The sequence below is a fragment of the Simochromis diagramma genome, unplaced genomic scaffold, assembly GCF_900408965.1.
Source record: "Simochromis diagramma unplaced genomic scaffold, fSimDia1.1 OVJJ01000371.1, whole genome shotgun sequence".
In the NCBI taxonomy this organism is placed as follows: domain Eukaryota; kingdom Metazoa; phylum Chordata; class Actinopteri; order Cichliformes; family Cichlidae; genus Simochromis; species Simochromis diagramma.
In genome coordinates, this window is record NW_024386920.1 from 267,877 (window position 1) to 293,140 (window position 25,264).

At 41.8% G+C, this 25,264-nt stretch overlaps 1 protein-coding gene across 1 annotated transcript in view; it reads right to left on the reverse strand.

Annotated features, from left to right (window-relative positions):
* The window catches only part of ep300a (E1A binding protein p300 a), a 28,585-nt gene extending 4,828 nt beyond the window's left edge, over positions 1-23,757 (reverse strand). The window contains 31 exon segments of the mRNA XM_040036891.1: positions 124-405; positions 524-685; positions 845-1,012; positions 1,118-1,283; positions 1,417-1,530; positions 1,665-1,811; positions 2,255-2,405; positions 2,726-2,793; positions 2,897-2,974; positions 3,070-3,126; positions 3,536-3,616; positions 7,087-7,175; positions 8,780-8,955; positions 9,121-9,184; positions 9,329-9,382; positions 9,384-9,448; positions 9,558-9,978; positions 10,404-10,895; positions 14,337-14,486; positions 14,652-14,737; positions 15,111-15,182; positions 15,308-15,449; positions 15,728-15,845; positions 16,294-16,416; positions 16,543-16,648; positions 17,031-17,270; positions 17,677-17,790; positions 18,079-18,397; positions 18,850-19,029; positions 20,156-20,823; positions 23,233-23,757. Coding sequence (XP_039892825.1) covers positions 124-405; positions 524-685; positions 845-1,012; positions 1,118-1,283; positions 1,417-1,530; positions 1,665-1,811; positions 2,255-2,405; positions 2,726-2,793; positions 2,897-2,974; positions 3,070-3,126; positions 3,536-3,616; positions 7,087-7,175; positions 8,780-8,955; positions 9,121-9,184; positions 9,329-9,382; positions 9,384-9,448; positions 9,558-9,978; positions 10,404-10,895; positions 14,337-14,486; positions 14,652-14,737; positions 15,111-15,182; positions 15,308-15,449; positions 15,728-15,845; positions 16,294-16,416; positions 16,543-16,648; positions 17,031-17,270; positions 17,677-17,790; positions 18,079-18,397; positions 18,850-19,029; positions 20,156-20,823; positions 23,233-23,326 — 5,247 coding nt within the window. The 5' untranslated portion in view covers positions 23,327-23,757.
* Positions 23,758-25,264: the final 1,507 nt, after the last annotated feature.

Here is a 25,264-nt window from a genome sequence, read left to right on the forward strand (position 1 = left end):
TTTTGAACAATTACAATAATAAAAATAATAATAATAGTAATAATAATAAACCCAAACTCCACCTATTTTGCCCTGGGACAAATCCGACAAACCAAACACACCTCACTTCTCTTTCTAACTCACCTCACAAACAGTACAGTGGAAGCGAGTCTCCACGTGGTGTTTGCACTCATTGCACGTGTAAACGAAGCGGTCCTGGCTTTGGTTGTGCAACTCCACCAACATGCATGTTGAGCTCCACATGGACCTCCTCAGCGAACTGAATTCAAGGTGCTTGTCTCGGGCCAGTGTCAGGAAAGCATCACGACCATCCATGAGGTCACATGCCATCAGGGGATCTGGGTCAGCAATAGGGGGCAAGGCATTTGCCATTGGGCCTGCAATCAGCCGAATCACAAAGAACACCTAGGAGAGGAAAAGAGAGGAGATCCGATGAAACGTAGTCTTTAAAACAGTTTCACGTTTTTGCCAGCAGCTCACCCCCCAAAAATGGCAAAACCTCAAAATCCCCCACCCCACATACCTCTTTGTGTTTTTCCATAGTGGCATAGAGTTTCTGTGATAGGTCATTGGACACATTAGGCATCCCAGGCTTCTTCTTATTGGCTCGGCTCAGGCTGCTCTTGTTCTTACTAGTCTTTTTGTTGTTCTTCTTCTTTGCATTTTTGCTGTCTCCTTTTGTGTCCTGCACCAAAAAATAAAATTAAATTTAAAAAAAATAAGTGGTTTAAAACAAAACAATCACACTGATGAGAAACTGACGTTTGCAACGCTAACCCTTATTCACCCCTCTTTCAATCAGTGCATTTAGATTCAAGAACTACATTGAGTCGTTAATTCTTACATCAACACTCTCATTGGAAGTGCTGTTCTCCTCCCTTTTCCTCTCCTCCTCCTCCTGCTCCAGCTCCTTGATGCTCTCCTCCAGCACATTAGGCCAAAAGTCCCCCTCAAAGTAAGGCAATTCCTTGGCACTGGTCAAACGATCCTCTGTCGCCTGCTTGAATATATCCTTTTGGGGTAAACAGACAGTATTGTTATTACGCATGTATTATACAATAAAGTTTATCTTTACTCCTGTTCTAAACCCTCCAGAGGTCAAAGAATGCCTCTTTACCTTGTAGTCATGCACTATCCGTTCTGCCACAGCTTTATCCAGCATTTTCTTGTACCACTCCTGAAGGCGTTTGGGCTTCGGGATCTTCTGATCTGCAGGGTGACAGTGGAAGATGTAGTCGTCGCCTTCGCTAGGTGGGCAGGCCCAGATGTGGCCGGTGGTGTAGCTACGAGTTCAAACAAGAGAACACAAATCAAACACCTACTGGACAAATTAAACTATATCAAAATAACAACTCTTTATAAGAATTTGTGTAGCCCGGAACAAAAAAAATTTTTTTTTCTTGTAGCAGCACTCACCCCAATTTCTTCACGTACTCCAAGTAGCCAATGAGTATTTCATGGTAAACTGCTGTTCTTAGACAGCGCGGCCGAAAGAAGTGTACGCTATCCAGGTAGGAGATGTACACTCGCCTGAGTGGATGAAAGAAGAAAAAATGTAACTTTAAAAAAAAAAAACATTGTGTCAAAACTGCATTTTAAATGATTCCAACATAGAAAAACACAAAGTACTTGGTAAAAGTTTAACAATATGGTGATATCTTTACCTCTGGTTGGGCTGAGGGCAGTCAGATCCATACTCCTGAACATGCATACCAAAGAAACAGACGTCTGCTCCATCAATGTCCTCGAATGCAAAAAGGGCTTTAGTCCTGTATGGGAATGACTCTGACATCTCGCCGCTGTCCACAAATCTGGAGACAAAAGCACGAGTTAATACAGGAGCTGTGAATAATGTGAATCTGTACAAATCAAATGAAAGCCTATACTCACAGACATCTGCAACAAGCTGATAGCTAGATTGCATTTATTTCATCATAATTATTAGCTTAATCACTGTTAGCTTCCATTTCAACACTATTTTATTCAGGAAATTTTAAATTAAAGGCAAAATCTTTTGTTTTAAAAGCATTTATAGCTTTAACTATCCATTACTCCGTTCTTTACAATTCAGTAAATCGAAAAATTAATTCACAAATAAACACTGACACCTTTCCTTATCTCAATTAATGAAATGTTGCAGGTTTTACCAGACGCAAAATTTCAACTTGAATTCCCAAAACGCCTTGATCTAGTTGACACACAAGAGCTGATGTAGGTAAAACCTAGCTCCAGCTCTGGATGAAGAGTGTTGTACCTGGACTTCATGCCTGGTTTGACCTCCACGACTTTATCAGATACATGAACAACACGAATGAAGACCTCTCCAGACTCTGGGTGGGCCTGTCGCTTTAAGAAGTCGTTCACCCTTTGCTCCAGAAAAACCCCCAACTTCGTTTGGGGCAACCCTGTGGGACAGTTAAGTTAGTCAACAACTGTATAAAACAGCCAGCACGAAATGACAAATATAAAAACTTCTGTTGGTAAGTGTACGTCTAACACACTCTGAACAACTGCAGGGAAAAACATCAAGCTGGAGGAAAGCCAACACAAACTTTAGCTGTAATTATTATTTTATGTCAGAGTTTGGTATGAGCAACATATAGCCAAAGTTAATTCAGGTATAATTTTATGCATATACACCCACATTGCACCAACGACAAACTGATCTGTGTGAAACACTAAAAGCTGCACAATTACAAAAGTGAGCTCACAAATGTCCACTTACTTTTGGCAGAATACTTGTTTTCCTTCCTCGCCTTATTCGACTTCTTTAAGCAGCCATCACATACAAAACTATGAAACAGAAACAAGATGGATAAAAACCAAAATCAGTTTTATCAAACACCAGCTGGACTTTCACAGAAATCAAACAAATGGAAACAAAAAGGCTATTTACCCTTCTGGCCAGATCGTTTCATTGTGCAAGACGCATATCTGATGCATCTTCCGACCACAATCCATACATTCAACAAACCTGACGACAGGGACAAAGGGGAGGACACAGCTTAGACCAAATCTCTTCACCCCACCACAAAAATTAAATTTGCCCACGACAAAAGGCAGACTTACAGCTCAGGGTCCAGTGTGTCGTTCTTCTTCTTCTCAAACTGATCCTTGCTTATTGATCTAAAACCAACAAAGAAGGATACTGTAAAACTGCAGCAGGTGGAAATTGAAAATAAATTATTGCAAAACACTTAATAAAATCTCTTTCAGGGGCATGCTGAGGAAATTAATTTTGATTAGAAATTGAGTGGAATGCAGAAATGTTCATTTTCTTTTCTCGTTGACGTATTAAAATCTGCTAAATCAAATATTAGGTGTGGAGTCTACATCCCATGGCTTTGCTGGTAAAGTTTACACCATGAAATATGATTTAAGTACACCTATTGCAGTTTCTTTTTTTCCTGTTTTTTCCTAGAAATGAAGAGTGTAGACTCACACAAGAGATTAACTGGAAAGCATTAAAAAGCATCTAGTATGCTGAAAGGTGACATTTAAGTTCAAAAATCACATTTTATTAACTAATACTCACGTCTGTGGCTGGGTGGGGTCGTCACCCAGGGAAACGGTCTCTCCCTGGATCTCGTTGAAACACTTTTCGCAGTAGTGGTACCTGTTAGCAAGAAGCCCAAATTTTGGTGAACTACACCGTTCCCCACAGCACAGTCAACCACAGACAGCGCATGGGAGGGCAGTCACCAAATGGTATAGGACATGGGCAAGGCAGGGTGCCACAAGCCAAGCAAGCAGGAAGTGCAGGAAGGAGGAACGCAGGACAGCAGGGAAGTCGTCACCGCAACAGCCAGTCATGATTGTAAGGGGTGAGGGAATGAGGTGGAGGGGGGTTGGTGGTACATGGTGGGGCAAGGCAAATGCAAGCCAATGTTGATATCACAATCATTTGGGGAGGGGAGACAGACAAGTCGTATGGGAACAAGACGAGACAAACATCCAGGACAACACACAGCAGAGAGCCGAGGCAAAGCACAGATTAGCAATTTGGACATGAGAGGATGAGCAACAACAGCAACAACAACAACCACCACAGCTAACAGAGCAGGAGCAGAATCAACAGGAGCTAAATGGGAGCAGGAAGCTGTGGCACAGGACGTAATACAAACACTCAACAGATAATGAACAAGCACAGACAACTGCTCAGCTGTTCATTCAGGAAGTTCATTTTAAAGTCGGTCCTTTCACATTCCGCTAAAGTTTGCATGACTGGACTTAATAATGATGATGACGATGATAATAATAGAAATAATTTTTAAAAATGATCAAGGGAAGATTTTGAAAGTGTGGCCTTTATTGTCCAGTTTCTTCCTACTTCAGTTTGCGTTAGCATAGTTTCCCCACAGTTCCATTTTGCTTTGGCGAGTCACCCATTACTTTTAATTACATTTAACATTATTGATTTACTAGTAACCAATCCACCACAGTTATTTTGAAAAGTCTGTCACTGCCGACTAGTTTCATTCCTCACCATCTCATTTCCCTACAAGTAGGCTGGTCCTCAATATCCTTCACCTGTCTCAAGTCCCTTGTCCTTTGGTGGAACAGACTTTACTTGACAGTCTGACTACAGCCTGTGATGCCAGTTTTGATTGGTTGTGGTGAGCCACCCTAACCAGAACCTGCAGCAGGGTGGAGAGCTATGTCTCGCTATGCTGTAGAAAAAAAAATAATATAATTCGGCACCTGGAGTCAAAGGTGACAAAGCAGGAGTCCGTCCACTGGGTAGAGAACTTACTAAGGAAGGCAGATGATTAAGCCTCTTTGATCATTGTCACAAAATATAAATGCTATTTATTTATGAACCATTTTAGGAAGCGAGGGAGTGTTCGTTTGCAGTTGTTCATGGGTTTCCTGCCTCGCTACCACACAGATAAAATCTAGTACTGCGGAAAACACTGGTGTTTAAATCTCCAAAAGTCGATTCTGTTCATCTGGACGTAGCGTTTTGTGGGAGAAACGTTTTGTCACTCATCCAAGTGACTTCTTCAGTCTCAGCTGACTGCAGGTTTCCCCAATCTTATAAACAGTACATTTGCATAATGACTGAAACCAGCCCACTGAAGGAACAATGGGCTGGGAGGTCAGTTCCTTAATCTTAATTATGCAAATTCTCATGACCATTGATCAACAACCACTGACCAAAACCCACTGATCAAAACCCACTGATCAATGGCCAGAGTACCATTCACAGAGAGTTGGGGAATGGCTGCAATCACAGCATTGTAAGATGGCGAAAGATGTACCCTTGGGCCCCCTCCTCGATTCAGAGATGGTCTTTCCCTTTTCACGTAAATGGCCTCCTTGACTCCGCCCTCAAACCAGCGTTCCTCCCTGTCCAGGATGTGTACATCCCCATCCTTGAAAGAGTGTCCACTGGCCTGTAGGTGTAAATAGACTGCAGAGTCCTGGCCTGACGAGGTAGCTCTTCTGTGTTGTGCCATCCGCTTCGCCAAAGGTTGTTTGGTTTCCCCGATGTATAAATCCTGGCAATCCTCCTGGCACTTAACAGCGTACACTATGTTACTCTGTGTCGGGGGACCCGATCCTTGGGGTGGACCAATTTTTGGCGCAGCATGTTTTGGGGTTTAAAAGCCACAGAGATCCGGTGTTTAGAAAAAATGTGTCTCAACTGCTCCGATACTCCTGACACATATGGGATCATTACAGGTTTTCACTTGGGCAGCGGTTGTCCTTCTCTCCTGGATCAGCTGGAGCTTTTTTTAGGTGCCTTTCCCGCCTTGACAAAAGTCCAGTTGGGATAACCACATTTACTCAGGGCCTTCTTGATGTGCTGTTCTTCTGCCTCTCTGGCCGCTGTGTCAGTGGGGATGGTGTTCGCTCTGTGTTGTAGCGTCCTGATGACACCCAGTTTGTGCTCCAGTGGATGATGAGAGTCAAACCTTAGATACTGATCCGTATGTGTAGGTTTACGGTACACGTCAGCTTTTAGATGTCCCCCATTACTGATGGAAATCTCACAGTCTAAGAAGGCTAACCTGCCACTTTTCATATCCTCCCTGGTGAATTTGATGTGTCGGTCCACTGAGTTAATGTGATCCGTGAAATGTGGTACGTCCTGAGATTTGATTTTCACCCAGGTGTCATAAACAAATCTGAACCAATGGCTTGGTGGTGTTCCAGGGTAGGATAGCAAAGCCCTCTTTTCCACTTCTTCCATGTACAAATTGGCCACGATGGGTGAAACTGGGGAGCCCATGGCACACCCATGTTTCTGCCTGTAGAACTGACGCTTCTATGTGAAGTAGGTGGAATGAAGACAGTTCCAAAAGCAAACACACTTGGTCGATGCTGAGAGTGGTCTTGTTGCTGAGGTTGGTGTCATCCTGTAATCTCTTACGGACTACCTCCAACGCTTCCGTGACTGGGATGCAAGTGAAGAGAGATGTAACGTCGTACGAGACCATGGTTTCATCTGCCTCCATAATGACATCTCTCACCTTCTCAACAAAATCCAGGATGTTCTGGATGTGGTGTTCAGAGCTGCCCACCAGCGGGTTGAGGATCGAAGCCAAAAACTTGGAGATGTTATAGGCAACAGAGTCGATCATGCAGACAATCTGTCTTAAAGGTGCACCCTGCTTATGTATTTTCGGTAAACCATACAGACTTGGTGTAGACTCCCCTGGGTACAGCCTGTGGTATGAGGTCCGGTCAATAGCCTTGTCTGCTTTGCACTGGTGTTTAAATATTCTAAGCTTTCTTTAAAAAAAAAAAAAAATCTCTCTCACACACACACCTTAAAGAATGTGATCAGAGGACTGACTGTTAAAATGCCAGTGCATTAGGCACCACATGGAAATATTTAATAAATAAATAAAAAAATAAAAAAAAAAAAATAAAAAAAAAGGAGAACATGAAGTGAAGGGAAGTGTTTAGGGAAACAAAATTAATCAGATAATTATTTGGCATTTACCTCATATTCTCTGAATACTGGCCCACTGCTAAAACTCTTCTTAATGGCTCTCTTCTATAATCTCTTCCTTTTTTACTATCCATTCTTCCCATTACCCTTCATTTCTTTATTGCTCTTCCCTTCTCCCCCCATACCTGTTCTGGTAGCTGAAGTATGCAGCGTCTCGGGGGATAGTGCACAGCTGCTTTCCATAGCAGCACAACGTCTGAGGAGAGAACTCCAGCTGATGGAGAGAAGCAAAGAAAAATGATAAACAACTCGTTAACCTCTTGACCATCAACAACTGAATCTTTAGCCACTCAGCATCATGTGAATGAGGCAAACTCATCAGTGCCCTCTCACTGGTATAGCCTACGATACTTATAAAAGTAATGAAATAAACTCCCCGAGTCTTACTTTTATGTCCCTGGACCTGTATGTGGGGAGTTCCACCTAGGCAGCTATTCCATCTATGTCATACGATTAGCATTGAAGCTGCTGGATAGTGCTACTTCAGTCAAGTGCAACGTTAAATTGCACCACACCCCCGCACTCTTGCTGGGACAGCTGCCCGAGTTAACAACCCCACACCACACAACAGTACTATTATCAAGTCTAAGCACTTCTTAAAACTGACCTTCAGTTTAATCACACTGTGACAGTGGCAAAGATATATACACAATTTCAAGAAAAATGTTTGTACTTGACTTGAGGAACCAGAAACAAAACCTGAATATGAAAAAAAACTCACAGGAGACAACATTTCCCAAGTTCTGTTTAGGTTTTTATTTTATCTGAGAAAAAAAACTTTACTGATTAAGTCAAGTTCTACTTCGATTTGTCACACTGTACTATACCTTCAGCCAGCTTTTAATAATAGAGGGGCAATCAGTTTTGTTATTTGTCTGCAAAACCAAAAATAGCAGAGTCTAATGAGAGCTGAAATGTGATATCGCAGTGGCATGCTCAAGGCCAATTTTAGCTATGAACCCACTTCACTTGCTTCTGTTTTCAGGTCTGAAACATGGTCAAGGAATTCAAACACACATCTTCAACCTGCGTTTTATAAAACCATAATAGTTTTAGGCTCCATGGATTGGTTCACGTGTTGAAACAAAACCTCTATAAAGTATAAAAGTGTAAGACTATATCGGCATCACTCCTTAATATTTAGCCAGATACACTAAGCCCTGGTTTACTTAGACTCTGGTTCAAGTTCATTTGTAAATACTTTGATGAGTTAATTGGCCGGGATAATTTGAACCAATGCAAACGTGCACTCAGGTCTTCACACCGTGTCAGGATTGGGCTTCTTCACCTTTGGTGTTGTTACCAACTTAGCACCTTAACTTGAGCAGTGTAAGTGACGTCCTACAACTTGGGAACGCGATATCAATCCAGTGCATTAATAATGCTTTGCTTTTTTTTTTTTTTTTTTTTTAAATCCGCATACATACTGCAAATTTCTGCACAGCAGCTCAGATGAGAAAGAGCCATTTAGGAACACACACTTAGCTAAACTAAATTAGCTTATTAAAATAAGGGTTAGTTTAATAACCAATAGTTGTTTTATTTATTTTTTTAATAATCGTGTGAGCTCTGGGCTGCTATACAAAATATTTGGGATATTTGTCTATGTAATGCACTTTCACTAGATTTTCTGGCAGATTGCTTGTGTTTCCACTTACATGCACAATACTTGCCGAACATACAAATTACTCTCAAACCATTACCGAACTCTGTTGAACAGCTCTAACCTATGCAGTGCTGTTGCCAATTTAAGAGAGACCTGTACCCACTCCTATTCCACCTCATCCATTCAGCCAGTTATTCCACACTTTGTCTCACCTTCCTCCCACAACAGTAGCCAAGACTCTGCATCACAGGGTCGATCTCCTGTTCGAAAACCTCAGCTAGCTTGGAGCAGTACTTGTAGACTCGTGAGGTTTTGCGATTGTACAGCCAGGCATTGTTGAACATCAGCCAGATGTCTTCCACGTACTGCCAGGGCTCCTGGTACTGACCTAAAACCAACACACGCAAACCATGATGACTTTCCAATCTAGAAATCAAAAAACTTTTACACTTTTAATCCTCCCTTCTTAACACATCAACTTCTAACACCCCCAAATCCATGCTTTTTCGTTGTGGTCTACTAAGTTTCCATAAATACAGCAGCACATACTAACCTGTGTCTAGCTTTCGCTTGATGGTTGATAAGTCCATTGGGTTCTTCACAATGTCAAAGTAATCCTGGAACATCACAACGTCAAAACAGAGCAGTTAAGCCCTCTACTAAAATTTGCACGAGTTAAAATGCAGATAAAAAGTTAGACTTTTTTGCAAATGTGAAACTGAGCAAGTATAAATAATCTAAACCTCAGCAGGGGTACATACAGGTATGCAGAGCAGTTGAGGATCAACAGGCATTCTGAATGGCAGAGACTCTGGGATCTTGTCTGTAGAGAGATTCAAGCGTGGGCATCAGGGCCTGACGAAGCTCCTCCGGTTTGAAGACTGTAAGAATGATGGAGATTAGAGGGCAGAGTGAGATGAAAGGATTAATAAAACATGATTCATTTTCAGCAGGTGTAAAACAGCTGGTAAAAATGTATTTTTGACTTACTCTTCTTTTTCACTGGGGCCTGCGACACGACTGCCTCCGAGCTCTCCTCTTCATCTTTCACCTCTTTCTTCACCTCTTTCTTCACCTCCGGTTTTCTGTCTTCCGTCTTTACTCCTGACCCCTGTGTTGTAGTCGACGTTTCCATAGGAACTCCTTTACCGCCTTCTCCAGAACACTCTTCTTTTTTAAATTCGGATTTCACAGGCTTTTCCTCCATTTTGAGGTTGCCGAGTTTCCCTCCTTTGGAGCAGCTCCCAGCATCGCTCTCGTCCTCCTCATCCTGATGTTTGACCTCCATCTTTATGTCCACATTGGTGGCTGAAGTGTTTGACGCCGGTTGCTGGGACGAGGTGTCTAGACTGCTGACAGAAGCTGGGGTCGGGGCCTGACTGTCGGCTGGGAACGAACCCTTCTGGGATAACTGAAGAGAGATGCACAAATTAGATGCATACAAGTAGTAAATATGCAAGTGGTGCACGACAGGGGAACATGCAAGTAAAACTGAACAAACTGCTCATAGTTTGGTGTTACATTAACAGAAAGGGCAATGCGACATAGCTTAATCCTTCTGGCAGTTGCTTGGAGCATCAAATCTGTAAAGAACTTGGATGAACTGTGTAAATTTACCTTTGAGGCATAGCATGCCCACAGCAAATCACTGATATGATGATGATGATCTGATTCAGATATTTGTGCTATTATTTATAAAGTATTTTCTCTTTAAAGTATTTTATTGTTGTCTAAAACTTTTCAAACTTAAAAGACCTGATTTAAAAAAATATTTTTTAAAGTTTCTAACTCATGAATTAAAAATAAATGCCAGTTTTTACAATAAGGGACACTGACCGGAGTACGTGGCAGCTGACTGCCATGCGGTGTTGAACTTGAGGCCATTCCAGGATGAGATGGAGTGGTTGAACCAGCAGGCCCCATGTGTTGCTGCTGGAGGGGCTTGTTGGAGCCAGGACCCTGACCAAGCTGGTTCTGCTGAGGAGCTGGGGGTGGCACCAAATGTGATGCATTAGGGGTGTGTGGTTGTGGCGTCTGCGACCCAGCAAGCCTGGGGGGCGTCTGGTGGGGAGTAGGTGATCGGCTGTGAGCAGGAGAGGGTGAGCTGCCACGCATGGGCCCCAAATGAGGGTTGGAGTTGGGTTGCTGGTTTGTGTTAGATGGAGTCATTGATGAGGCAGGGGCTCCGACAGCTGAGTTGGGACCTCCACCACCCACGCTTTGAGGCCCCATTGGCCCTACTGGAGGGACACCACTGGGAGTGCCAGCTGAACCCGGCTGTGCTAGAGGACTCGCAACTGAGAGGGGGGGAGGAGTGCCCATCTGCGTCTGAAGACAGAGGTAGAGTTGGTTAAGAGACAGAAAATGTTGTTCTTTGGGTAACCTAAGAATGTATGTAATGAGATCACATCAGGATGCTTTATATTCTATCCATGTTTCTTAACATCACGCTATAAGGAAATTGTAACAATACTGCCCGAGGATGGCAAGAATGAAGAGGTTACTCATCTCCTACGTTTACATTTTACCGCATAAAGTTTTATATTAACCCAGAATATTGCAGTTCTATCTGATGATCCAGGAATTATTGGAGTGTGTTTTCTCTTCTTCAGGTTTAAATTTTAGTTTGCTACATTTTAAATGGGGATGCACCAATCCGGTTTAGATATCTGCCAGTACAGAGTATCAGTGCTTATGTTAGTTTAAAGTTACAGTGTGCACAAATTTCACTGTTAGATGTCAGTAGACTGGATTGCAGATTAGAGTTAACACCCCCCCCCCCCCGAATTCAAGTGCACTAGCTACAGTGGCTCCTTCAGGTAAAACATGTTTAAATTAGCCAAGAGATCAAAAACAATAAAAACGCCCGCTCACTATGACTTTACACTCCATGTCTCATTGATGCTGAGATGAATTATTGAGGGTAAGTTGAACTGCTGATAAGCGCTGCTGTTTTAGCATCTGTTAGCTGGCTTTAGATCCACTCAAAAGACAGTTTCACTAACATTCTTGGACTCAGTTACTTGACAGTCCACATTAGCTGTCACAATGTTAGCGTATCGTTAGCTGTCGACGTTGTTTAGCTGGCTCCTTGTCAGCTGTTCTGAGATGGGAGGGTCATGTGTCTAATCTGCTGACATTAATTACTGTGACGATATCTGGAATAAATAAGCATGTTTATGCATGTTTTCCTGTGTCAGAGACCTAACTTCAGTTCAGGAGATGAAGCTTAAGATGTTAAGAAAGAAGATAACATTTTGTGAAGATGTCAGTGGCATTTTCTTTCCTTTGTTGGTGAAGGTTATGTCTTACAACTGGAGAAAGCCTATGTATGAAAATACATATCTAGTGTCTTCTCCTTCAGACAAATTTAAATCAGAGGTGGGCGGTATAAACTGTATACGGTAGAAACTATATAAATTTGGCCAACGGTATAGATTTTGACTATACCATTCTACCGCGATAGCGCATGTTGATGGTGTCATCAATCTGCGCCTGTTTTGGGTTGAAAGCATTGCAGCAGCTACAAACAACATCATCATCTGCAAATTATGCCGGGCGACAGTCATAGCAAAGAGACGAAGCACTTTTGGAATATGGGGAAAGCCAAAAACTGAGCTTCCTCCACTTCCGTACCATTGATTCATTAATGCTGAATTCTCTCGCAACTGCTCTATTCCCGTGTTGTTGCAGTACATTAATGACTAACCTCGTATTGTGGATGGATTATCTCAGTTGTTCTCCTGACTGAAGTTTGGCCCGTTTATAGCATCCTGCCATGTGATTGCATTTGTCCCTAACCCCCAGAAACCCTCACGTTAACTTTTATCAAGTGGAAAAGTGTTAGCGTTCATCCTTCAGCTTCACTGTGCTAATATTATGCTAACGTAGCTGTTTTGCTAGCGATCACGTAGCACATCATTATATACCAGCTAGTCCAACTTCAGTAACCCTACAAACGTCACTGCTGTTTAGTTTTCTGTCTTCATTTATGTTGGAAGTGATAGCAGAGCAGTACGTTTTAATTTTTTCAGAAATCTCTCAGTCAGAACATGCTATATCATGTTTAGGTGGAAACTAGCGAGCTAACTTCCTGCTAACTTCTAACTCAGTTGAATTTACTAAATTCTGTTTTCATGGATGCCTGGATGTTAAACTTAATTGTTACACCTGGTAAAGCAGCAACGCCTATCATTTTATTAAAGATGAAAGAATTTAGACAGTTTTTAACTCTCAGTGATGCCGCAGTGGGACCTGAAGAAGACGGAGTTTTGGACCCAGATTACTCCAAAAGGCTCCTGACTACGGCAGCCGTAATGCTCCGGCAATCCATCAAGCGGTGCGCCTTCATAGCTTACCAAAGTCGTACTAAAACATGACTTTACTTTTTGTCAGACTCTGGGACAACAGTGTTGTTTCTGTGCAGCCATTTCCCTCCATGGCAGTTTTCAAAATTGGCAGTTTTCATTTTAATAAAGGAGACGCTCTCACGACTCATCGAGTGTCACTGACTAGTCAATCGGTAGTATGCAGTCTGTTGGCGTGACATTTTTGGTTTGCCTTGGAACCCACAGTCGAGTAACTACTAAAAAGTACCTGGTACCAGGTACTATGACCTATTGGAAAACCCTAAAAACCATGTTGAGGCGTGCCAAACTGACCCGAGTTCTAGTTACAGAAGTTTCAGAGGTATATCCCTCAAAACTAAATGCAAGAAAGTTGCATAAAATAGTTTTCAACCATAGGAAATTTGAGTGTCTTCATAGTTTCACTTTTAAGATGCACTAGTTTTCGTAAACTGCAGGAAAAACAAAATTAAATACTGTTGTGCACAATTACCAAAGAAAATATTAAAAAAAAAAAAAAAAACACAACGTGCATCAAATTAACTATTTCCAACAGTGCAATTTAATTTCTATGCATTCCAGAAACTACACATAAAGACATAAAGTAAAAACACCAGTAAACTTTTGAAAGGCCCTGTAGAGTTAAAAAACTACGTTTCCTATGAAAAATGACGTCACTTAAAAATAGTGCCTGCTCCGGTGGGCTTAAAAATTACACTTTCACCTCAGCGTGAACATCATTAGGTTACTTTATACTGTTGTTATTTACACTCGCACTAGTTTCACCTTCCCTTGACTCACAGCGAGTGCACACACATATACACACCTCTCATGTAGAGTGGAGCTAGCAAGAGACAATTGAAGTCAATATTAATCAAATTGGCGACAACACTTTTATTACTGTAAGTGCAGCAAAAGCTTCCCAACAACCGAGGGAGAAATAAACAGACACGCAGGGAAAGGATGGTTGGAGCTTTTCAATCATGTCAACTCACTTGACCACAGTATGTGGTTGAGTAAAATGTACAGGCCTTTTCCTGTTAGCTTCCTCTAAGCTATATGTACTTCTACTGGTATATGACAGAATAACACAGAACAACATAGAAATGAACCAAGTTACAACTGGAAATATATCTGATCCAAAGGGTTGGTGCATCCCTAGATTTACATGTATAACTAATGGTTAGTGTAGTGTGTACTTACAGAACACGATGACCTGCACAGTACTCTCTACAATTCTCCTCCTCACACCCAACACATTAACAACAGAGTTTATATTTGAGTTGGAGGGGGAAAAATGAAAGAGAAAAGAAAAGAAGAAAGGAAGGACTATTTAGGTCCTTATTAAAGGCCTAAATATGAATTGCTACAGGTACAATCAGGGTTTCTAAGCAACATCAAAAAGAAGTGCGAGCCCTCTTACCTGCACCATACCTCCTGGTCCCCCAGGTGGTGTCATCCCAGACTGAGCTCCAACTCCAGGTCCTGAGCCAGGAAACTGTCCCTGGGACATATACGGGGCTGGCAGCTGGTTAACATTGGGCTGCCCCACCCTGGGTCCAACCATTCCCATCTGAAGTTTAAAAAAAAGAGCACTGGTCTTCAAAAAAACCAAACAACTTTATGTTTTCTTAGAAGTTTGTTATAAAAAAATCAAATTAAGTTAACAGCTACTCATTTTATTTCCCCCACTCTTTAAACTGTGTTCTTCTACATATCTGAAACACTGGTTACTCACCTGGTTGCCAGATGGTCCCAAGGGTAGAGGAGGTGTTGACCTCTGGCCCATAGACTGTATTCCCATTTGGTTAAACTGATTCATACCTGACAAAACACAGAATTTATGATATACAACATAAACATATTTTACATGGATTTTATTTTTCAAAGTAATCAACACTCGGGGGGGCTGTGTCAACATGAGGGCAAAGACACTCAACTCTAAAGCCTTCGTCATCAGAGTGAGCACGACAGCAGATATTAGAGACGCGCAGCTACTCCAGCTATCTATGTCCACAGCGGAGATTAATCACGGCATTACACTCAGCCCATTTGGCTCCAAGTTAACATTTGGTAAAACATAAATAAAAAATAAATAGAAAATAAATAAATAAATGAATAAATAAAAAAATAAAAAAATCAGTGTAAGCTTCAATTCCACCATAAAATGATGTCCCTGCAACTACAGATGTTTTACCTGGGCCTTGCGTTCTGTTCATCTGATTTGGTCCTGCTGGTCGCACCATTACCGGGTCAGTTAGGGGACCGTCTGTAAAGATAGGGGAGGAGAAGAAGGAAGTTAAACTGCCGTGTGTTCACCAAGCATGAGCAGAAGACTTTGAACAAACACTAAAACGTTTCATTTCTTCCCCTGCCCCCAACAGGTTCACTCACTTGGAGGCAGCCCAGTAGGGGGCTGTCCCATGCCAGCAGGTCCAATGTTCACACCTTGCTTCTGCAGTCGGGTCCTCCTCTTCTCTTCCAATTCCTTCTGGATCTTGTAGATCTTCTCTGCCAGCAAATGATAATACTCAGCCTGTCAAAAGAAAACAAGAGATTAAGGACATTAGAAAACAAGAATTTGAACACAGAAAGGACACAAAAATATAAATTATAGAAGTATTTTGAAACTCAAGTAATACCAAATCTGTGGCTCTCTTTCATCTTGGGAAAAAGACAAGTTAACAACAGGAAAAAAAGACAGGGGTTCACCTGCTGCAATAAATTTAATGAACAAGTAATGACAGCACAATGACTGACATAGATACTGAAACACCGACACCACTGATTTCTCAAGTGTAAGGAGCAACTTACTCTGCTGTTAGCCGATTCATACATGTCACCCTCAACTTTTCGGGCATAAGCCACCAGGTTCTCCATTCGACGGTCCTTGAGGGCAGCGGGATCTGGAGTCGGAAAGATGGCCTGGACACTGTGGAGAGACAAGTAAAGAGGAGGACAGAAAACAGGATGAAGGAAAAAATGGTGGAAATTGTGTAGTTTTTAACTACAGCGCAGACAGAGGTATGTGTCTGAGATGAACATGACATGGATATCCAGTCTCGATGGCATCATTCAGATCCCAGAAAAAAGAAGAAAAAAACCTTGATGAAACCAAGCAGATAACCCTCCATCTATTTCTGAAACATTCACCATATTTAATATGATAATCCACCAGTATGTTTTCTATTTATGACTACAGAAATACATGACACCTAATTTTTTATATCCAAGCAGATGAATGGAACTTAAAAAAAAAAAACAACAAGCCCCCCCCCCCTTTTTTTTTTTTTTAATGTATTCGCACAGCAATGCTAATTGTGATCCTATGTGCAGTCCAAAACTAAATAAATAATGCAGCTTTTCTCTTTAATACTTACAGCTTGTGTACCAAATGATTTCGTAGATCCTGTGTGATGTCCTCATGCCAGCTTTTCCTCATGCCTGTGGCAGAGGGAGGGGCTGCTGTGGGCATGGAACCGACCCCACCAGCATCATTCAGACTAGAAGAGACAGAGTGAATCCTTTAAATGGCTTCTTAAAATAAATGTATGTCCTAAACTCATGTAGAACTGACCAAATCTTTAAAAAATTAATAAATACAATAAAGCCTTTGTGTTTGTTCTTACCCCTGGTTGTTCATATTAAGATGCATCATTGTATCTTGCAGCAGACTAGCTTGCTGGCTCTGAGGGGAAGCACCCACACCTCCATTCACTCCCATAGGATTCACACCTACACCGCATAGAAAAGAAAGGAAATTATATATGTTTATTCTCAGTGTCATCCTAACAGTAGGACACAATGGACAAGCTTTTGCCTGGACATGTTTTTCAACATGTCCAGGGGTTAAGATTAGCTACATAGCATGGAACATATTCTTGAGATGATTATTTTTCCTGGAGATCTGACAAACAATTTTATATAGCTATCTTCATAGCTCCCACCAGCGATAAACAGCTTTTGAAAAGCCACTTTAAGTATACAATTCACTCATTCTGAAAGCTGAAGGTCCTAACCGCTTGCTGGCATTGAAAAAAAGAAATGCTTAGCATTAATCTGTAAAAGAGCAGACAATTCAGACAATGTCTTTTTACTGAAAATAAACTAAACTCACCCATTGGGTTCAGAGGCCTCACACCAGCCTGCCCTTGAAGGCCTTGGTTGGGCATGTTAGGCTGGGAAGTCTGAACCTGGATTTGGTTCCCTTGGTAGGTGAGGCCCAGAGCAGCATAGGCCCTTTCTATAGAGCTGGGATCAATCTGGCTCGGCTGATTGAGATTGGGAGCACTTGGTTGGCTACCAGGGATTGTACCAAGTGAGCTGCCTAGTCCTGTAGCAGCCCCTGCAAGGAGAGCTGTAAGAACACAAAAAACAAAAGTTATGAATAAATAAAATAAGCTAAGAATTAAAAAATAAATAAATAAAAATCATTTACTGAATACTTATAGAAAATTCAGCAAAAATTATTATATTTTTGTGCTATAATATAATACTGACTAGTATATTCAAAATAACGCTGTCATTTCAAACCCAGTACAAAATCATACTTACATTACCAGCATTAGAACGTTAACCCCTAATTTCCTTCGGGATTAATAAAGTATTCTGATTCTGAACATCAAACTTGGTCATTATTAATACATTTACACAATATAAATGTGTAAATATATTGATAATGATAACAGCACAGTATCTAAAAAATTTATCCAATGGTATGAAGGAAGGTATATTCTTTTGTTTGGTCGGATACAGACACTCACACTGCGTGTTCCTCTTGTCCCCGGCATTCTTCAGCGGCAGGCAGACAGGACAATCATGTCGCGTGCAATTCTTCCAGTGGGAGATGATCTGCCTCGATGATGCACAGTGAGCAACTGTTGGTCAATGAGGCAAAACAGATATTGAATCAGGAGTTGGGAAATGGAGGTGTATTAGAGAAGGAGGGGGGAGGGGGGGGAGGGGGGCTGTTTTGTTTTTTTTTCTTAAGTACTACTCTCAAAAATCAGGTAGCATAATAAAATTAAGCTTCATGTGCTTAAGCACTAAACCATTTTAATAGGTGACATATACTTTCATTACGAGGAACGTTGCCAGCTTGACAGCTACAGAAGGGATTATTTTATCCAGTGTTTACAGGAGGATGCAGCATCCTTTCTACTTACCCTGACAGGACTTCCCAGCCTGGCAGTGAGTCATATGGTTGAGGACATTCTTCATAGTCCGGCAGTGGGGCAGGTTGCACTGCCAGACTTCACCATTGGCCTGCTCCCGCCGCTGGCACTTGTGTGCATGTAGCAGGAGTACCAGTTGCTGCTGGATTAGCTTGCGTTTTTCAGGGTCGGCTGTGGGCGGTGCTCCGGCTGCAGCGGATGCTGCAGAAACCTGGGTACCAACTGCTTGAGCGCCCGGCACCATCCCGGGGGCTCCTCCCACAGGTGCACCTGTGGGACCACCCACACCTGTCTGTGACTGCTGTGTGCCCTGGAAAGAAAGTGGGCGACAACAAGACAAGGTGAGACGGAGGAAATAAGAGAAAAGAAACAGAATAAAGAGAAGGCAGAAGATTAGAGGGAGTAAAAATGGAAGAGGAGGTGGAGGATGAAAATAAAAGGATGGTGTTTACAGCAATACTAGAGTACTGAGTGCTCAAGTCAAATGACAGGACGTGAAGAGGTAATGCAGCAGGAAGAGGTAATTTAGTTTCTGATTGTGTTGGGAGATTAAATGATAGATTTGACAGATATCTGTATTGTCTGACTCTTTCACATCAATTTTTGCTAAACGCTCACACAAAACATTTTCATCATTACTGGCTATCAACCAGCATCAGTATCTGGTACTGTCCTAGAGTTTATAGTAATCTACTAATTCATAACACGGATCAGAATACAACTTATTTATTGGAAACATTCTCTTGATCATCTCTTCCTTACCATGGCGCCCATTCCTTGCATGGGCGGGTTCTTCTTGTCCACACTGAACTGGGCCATGCTATTAGCCATGGAACCTTTGTTCTGGAGCTGAGGGCCCAGCCCTGCGCCTCCCAGACCTTGATTCCCTTGACTTCCATATGGGCCTCCAAAGGGCCCCCCTGGATTCCCCATCATCCCCATCTAGCAAATGAAAATACAAGTTATTTTAATTTTTTGAAAAAGAGAAATATTTGTGTCAATAATGAAGACAAGGATAAAACAAGACTTAAAATTATTCTATGCCTTCTTTTTGTTAAACTGCATGTCACTGATATGAGGATGAGTTGAGCATCTGAGCTCTATACATGCCAGCACGTTGTGCTCTTATTTTACCAAATAATCTTGTAGTGTAATCAAGTCTCAAGAACCCAAGTCTCAGTTGTTAAATAAGCTGGATTTGTGGATATTTCCACAAACCATGAACTTTATAAGACCGAAAGTTAAAAAGGAGCAACTAAGTCAATGAAATCTCACAGTAGTGGAGATAGAACATGTTTTAACCATATCATTAGAATATAACCTGAAACAAACGAAAACAGCAATTCACAGTAGGAGAGAATGCAACAGCAATTCTGATGAGATTCTCTTTTCTCCCTCCACACTGAGGAGGCCAACACAAGCTCATCTGAGTTTTTCCTTTAACCTATTCCTAACCAGGAATCCCACTCATTGCATTTGATTGGGTAAACATCAACCATCAGTAGCTCTACCACAGTGAATCATCTTCATCACCAGTACCTGCAGCTGCAACATTTTACCATCACTCCTGTGGGACTGTCAATCACACAGATGGACTCAAAAAAAACAAACCCAAGTGCACTACTTACGTTTGTTAAAATAAACAAATACAACCATGAACCTTTAACCATCTGAGAACAAACTGAAGTCCACAGCAAAGAATAATAAATTCTAAGAAATAAAAACAGGATTTGAGAATTTCTTGTGCCCCCAAACATTATGTCTTAAGTCTAAGTGTCTCTAAATAGAACTTTGTTAACAATGAAAAAACGTGAGAACACCTTTCATAATTATACATCTATGCCTGCTTAAATTCTTAAGTTTTGAAATTGTAAGGCTGAAGAAAATTCAGTCTTATTTAGAAAATTACCTCACAGATGAACAAATTACTATTAAGGCAAATAAGACTAAGTGTGTGCAAGGGTTAATTTCCACTATTTTGCATTTGCAAGCTTCTTGCAAATGTAGATTTTTTTTCCTTTAAAAAATAAATAAATAAATAAATATCTGTAACTGAAGCACTGCCTACCTTGTTCATTGCTCCAGGCTGCTGGCCTCTTATCCCAGCCTGGCCCCCAGCTCCCGGCTGCTGTAGGGTCTCAGCCAAAAGGTTGCTGCCACCGACCATCCCCTGATTGCCGAAACCCATCCTTGGAGAGCCATTAATCACCTGGTTCCCAATCATGCCTGGCTGCTGCTGTCCATTACTGCCTTTCTGCTGTGCTCCCATCATGGTCCTGATCATTCCACCTGCAGCACTCTGCTGCTGCATCATGTTGGCCTGCTGCTGAGGGGAAAGGTGTTGTCCTTGGCCCATCATCTGCTGAGGCCCCTGACCAGGGGACGCCTTCAAGTTCGCTAAGTGCTGCCCCATGGCAGCGGGGCCTCCTGGGCTACCCATGGCTCCTTGGTGCCCCGGCTGAGTTGAGGGTGTTGCCCCCGCACGCAAAAGCTCTGACAGCTGTTTATGCTTGGCCACTGCATCCTGCCCTCCACCAACTCCCCCAGGACCATGACCAAGCCCAAGACCCAATCCTCCTGCCCCTCCACCACCGCCTCCAGGACCCAACAATGCCGGTCCTCCTCCTAGAGTGGTGTGCAGCTGGTTAGGGTCCCCGCCATTGACCAGACCTGGTTCATTGGAGCTGATGAGCTCATCTGGGAGGTCGTGCTCCAATTCAAAAAGAGATCCGAAATCTGAAATGAAGAAAGGCAAGTTCAGGAAGGCAAAAAAAGCAGAGAAAGAGCGAGGAGGACAACAGGGACCACAGCTATGTTAAGCTGGTATAATCCATCATATTTAAGCATGACCAAGTGAAAATGTGATCACTTGCTTGACATCAAAAATTTATGAAAGCTGATCATGCATGACCAATTTTCTCACATCAGAAATTAAAAAACATACTATCCAATGCAACAACACTGAGCACCGAACCAGTAAATGATTTAGAGGTGGGCAACCTGACAAACTTATATGATGAATAAAATAAAAACAGTGTTGTCTAAGCATTTTTTCCCTCCATATGAAATGACCAAAAGTGTGATCAGCTGTGGCACAAGTAGGACGATATTCATTTGACGCACTATGCATCTTGTGAGTCTAACACATTTTGTAAAAGAGAAAATGGCATGACAGACAAAGTATAGCAGCTAACTAACAATGACCAACAATGCTGAATGAAGCAAAGTGAGGGACAATAATAACCACCACTTCTAGTCAAGAGAGAGAAAAAAATTTGTAGTATCTACTGTACGATCTACTATCTGCAGAGACAGTTAAGTTTTTAGTGGCAGGCTTTGTATCCAAGCAAGAACAGTAAACCAATAGTGTGATGTGTGATTTAAAACTAACCTTACTACCCAGGTTTGCAGAAAGAGTCTCTGATCAGTAAAGACATTCAAAGTGTTGCACAGACAGGTTGACGAATGGACTATTTCATCGAAGTAAGGCCACAAAAATTGGTAAGATACACAGGGACCGGGGATAAATTCTTTCTAGTGAGAACAGCAATCCAAGCTTTAGCAGGCTATATTCCGTTCAGTCAAACACAATTTTTATGCTACACATTACCAAGTAATGGTAATGTGTAGCATTACCAGGTAATGTGTAACATACACATTACAATCAGTTAGTTATCTGACACATTACAAAGAAATGTGGTAGTCAGCAATTAAACATAACTAAGTTAAACATAAATTCACTGCAGCTCACAAACATTTGAAACATGCTTTTATTCTGTCCACACTTAACTTTTTCCCCTCAGGAAGCAGAAATATTAGACAAATAATTACTTAAGCCTTATTTAAAATACAAATGCAACGGGTTCACTGGTTCAGTGCTATGACATTTGAGTAACATTTTTGTTTGTTTGTTTTAAGTATTGCATTGCTGTAATTGTTGAAGTTTGGGTTTTGGGAGCTATCTGACCTAACTAAGGTATTTAGGTAGCACCTTTACTATTTCTTGTTGTTTTGTAGACCAAATGCTTTTTCAAATAGACTGACCATCCATGAAAATAACCTGCAGTTCAATTAATGCTACGATTTAAAGACAACTGGAGACATCAACGGGAAGCATCTTTCGGCAACAACCACACTTCATGGCAGTGACACGAAGGATAATTTTGAGTGCAGTTAATTACATCCTCAAATCGTGTTTATCTTTTGGCAGTAATGCGTCTGTCATCGATATATACTTTGTAAGGTGACGGAAATGTGTGCAGTGCCTGACTAATTTAACCGTAATGGTCTCTCTTATTGCCGAGCAGGCGGGCAGAGACGCAGCTGGCTTTGGTGTAACGACTGAGTGAATGTCTAAGTGATGAAATCTGGGTGAATATTTCGTGCGTGTAGTAGTATTCGGTCACTAACTGGGCTTTCTGGTTAGCAGCTCGGTGGTTAGGCATGGCGCTGTGTCCATGCTCCACCGTTTCGTTCTCGGGCCACTATTCCAGCTGCTGCCACACGCCATCCACATACACACGCAGAAAAAAAACGTACCAACAATGGCAGTTTGAGCTTAACAATCAGTCGGACCCGTGGGCCTAAATTTAGCTCTCACCAGGCTAGCAGCACCACCGTCTGCAACCTCTGTCTTCGCTAACATCATTAACGATGGCTTACGGCAGTTAAGAAAGGGTCCGAGTTATGATGGGGCAAAACAAGGTTGTTTTAAACCCTAGCAGCCTAAAAACTCGAGTACAGAATAGCAGTACGTATACATGGCTGTCAATTTAAGACAACTCTATGACACCAAGAAACTTCATCGTAAGTTTGACTGGCAATGGGGTTACAAACAGCCCGGCTAAAGTAGTCATTAGACACGGGACCGTCAAGACAGGATCCGCGTTCAAGTGGGCTAGCCTAGCGCTAGCTGAATGGCTAGTAGCTACCTCCGGCTAAAATGGCTGTTAGCATGCGAGCTAGACGGGGAGCGTTTCTTCACGTACACACACTCACTACTAGCACGCTAACATTAGCAAGCTACGACAAAAACAGAAGCGTAATCCCGCGTTTCCCTCCTCTTTTAAGTAACCACAAGCCGTTCAAAAACAAAAAACTCAACGAATAACACCAAACCAAATTATAACCTAAGCCAGTACTTACCGTTTCCATCGCTGGCGGACGCGGAAAGTGCCGGAGAGGAGAGTTTAGGCCTCTTGGCTGAAGGCGGGCCAGAGTCCAGAACGTTCTCGGCCATATTTTTTCGAAATAAAAATATATAAAGTATCCACAATTGCAGTCGTTTTCACACCTTTAGAACCTCATTCCTTTCCGTTTCCAATATTGCGACTTTTCCCCCTCCTTTTGGGGGACTAAGAGGGGGAAAGTCACGGGTACGAATTACTCCTCTTTCCCTGGGTTCGCCTCTCGATTTCAGCCTCGGCGTATATCAACCCCCTCCCTCCCTCGTCAGATTTTTTGTTCTTTATAAATTTCTGCCAGCGGAGGAGGAGGGGGTCCGTGAAAGTAGAGGGAGACACACGCATCGGCTTCCCTCTAAACTTACAGAGCCTCTTCCGATGTAAATAAACTAGCCCCTGCTACCTCTCCCATGATCGCATCCGTCATTTCAGCTTCCTTTCCAGCGGAGTCTGGATGAAGATAATGTCGGGCAGAAAAGCCTCGTTTGCCTGCGAAGTGACGGTGGTGCTGCTGGTGGCAGCGGGTGAGGATGCGGGGATGCAAATTAAAAAAATAAAACTGAAAATATTCAAGTGCAATGGTTGACAAAATATAATGCGTATTATCTATGCATATAAAGACCCAAAAAAACCCTCAAAGTTGGTTATGATTCATCTATGCAGCAAGATGAACGTGATCTTCTGTTTCTGAGGTTTATAGTTGCAAAGATTCATTTTTAACTGTGTTAAAGAAGGGGAACTTATGTTTTAAAACATTTTGTAAGTGGAAGCTTTAAAGAACAAAATAGTGCAATAACTTGGAATTTAGCAGACCGAAGTTGATTCATGAAGCTTGAAAACTCTGTATTCTGTGGAAAGGTTTGGCTGAGCCTGATTATTTTCTAATTTAAATACATAATGTTTTATTTATAGCTAAACTTTCAGTAAGACACCACAAAAATTTGTAATCTTCCCATGATGATGGTGCAACTCTGCAGGGTTGCTCCAAAGCCAGTTTCACTGAGAAAAGCATTAAAAGTTTGTCACCAGACTCTCCGCTTCAGGCCAAGTAAACTGTCCAAAACCAATCTACAGGTTCTTTCTTTTCAGTAACATTTATAAATATGTCACTGAAAAGAAAGAACCCGTTTGAACAGTGATTGTTTTAACGTGTTAATTTACAGTCCCCCTGGTGTTTCCCCTCAAACTTCTCTCTGTGTAAAAGTATTCAAAGATGTAAAACTGCACAAAATGTAACTGTCTAACATTTGCAATATGTTTATGAGGATGTTCGATTAAATCTGTACAGTAATGGTACACACATGCACTGTCTGAGTTTAATCAAAGGTCACTTTATTTAGTTACTGCTCCATTATATCCAACAATGTGAATTTTCACGTGTCTCTGAAACACAGAATCAGTTTGCTTTTATAAATTACATGATCTGTGCTAGAATAACTTACTGTTAGCTGCTGGTAAATGTTTTACAGCTTGATCTGGAGTAAAGAGTGAACACACTAAAGAAATGCCCTTTTTAAACTTATTTAATCTGGGCCTTTTGGTGATGCATTCTCTAACAAGTATCTCAGCATATACTGATTCTTTTTAAGTTTTTTCATTACAACAATCAATCAATCACCTCTCAAGCAATACTTTATACAAATGCTGTGCACTTCCACAGAATACAGTGGCTTGCAAAAGTATTCGGCCCCCTTGAACTTTTCCACATTTTGTCACATTACAGCCACAAACGTGAATCAATTTTATTGGAATTCCACGTGAAAGACCAACACAAAGTGGTGAACATGTGAGAAGTGGAACGAAAATCATACATGATTCCAAACATTTTTTACAAATAAATAACTGAAAAGCAGGGTGTGCATAATTATTCAGCCCCCTGAGTCAATACTTTGTAGAACCACCTTTTGCTGCAATTACAGCTGCCAGTCTTTTAGGGTCTGTCTCTACCAGCTTTACACATCTAGAGACTGAAATCTTTGCCCATTCTTCTTTGC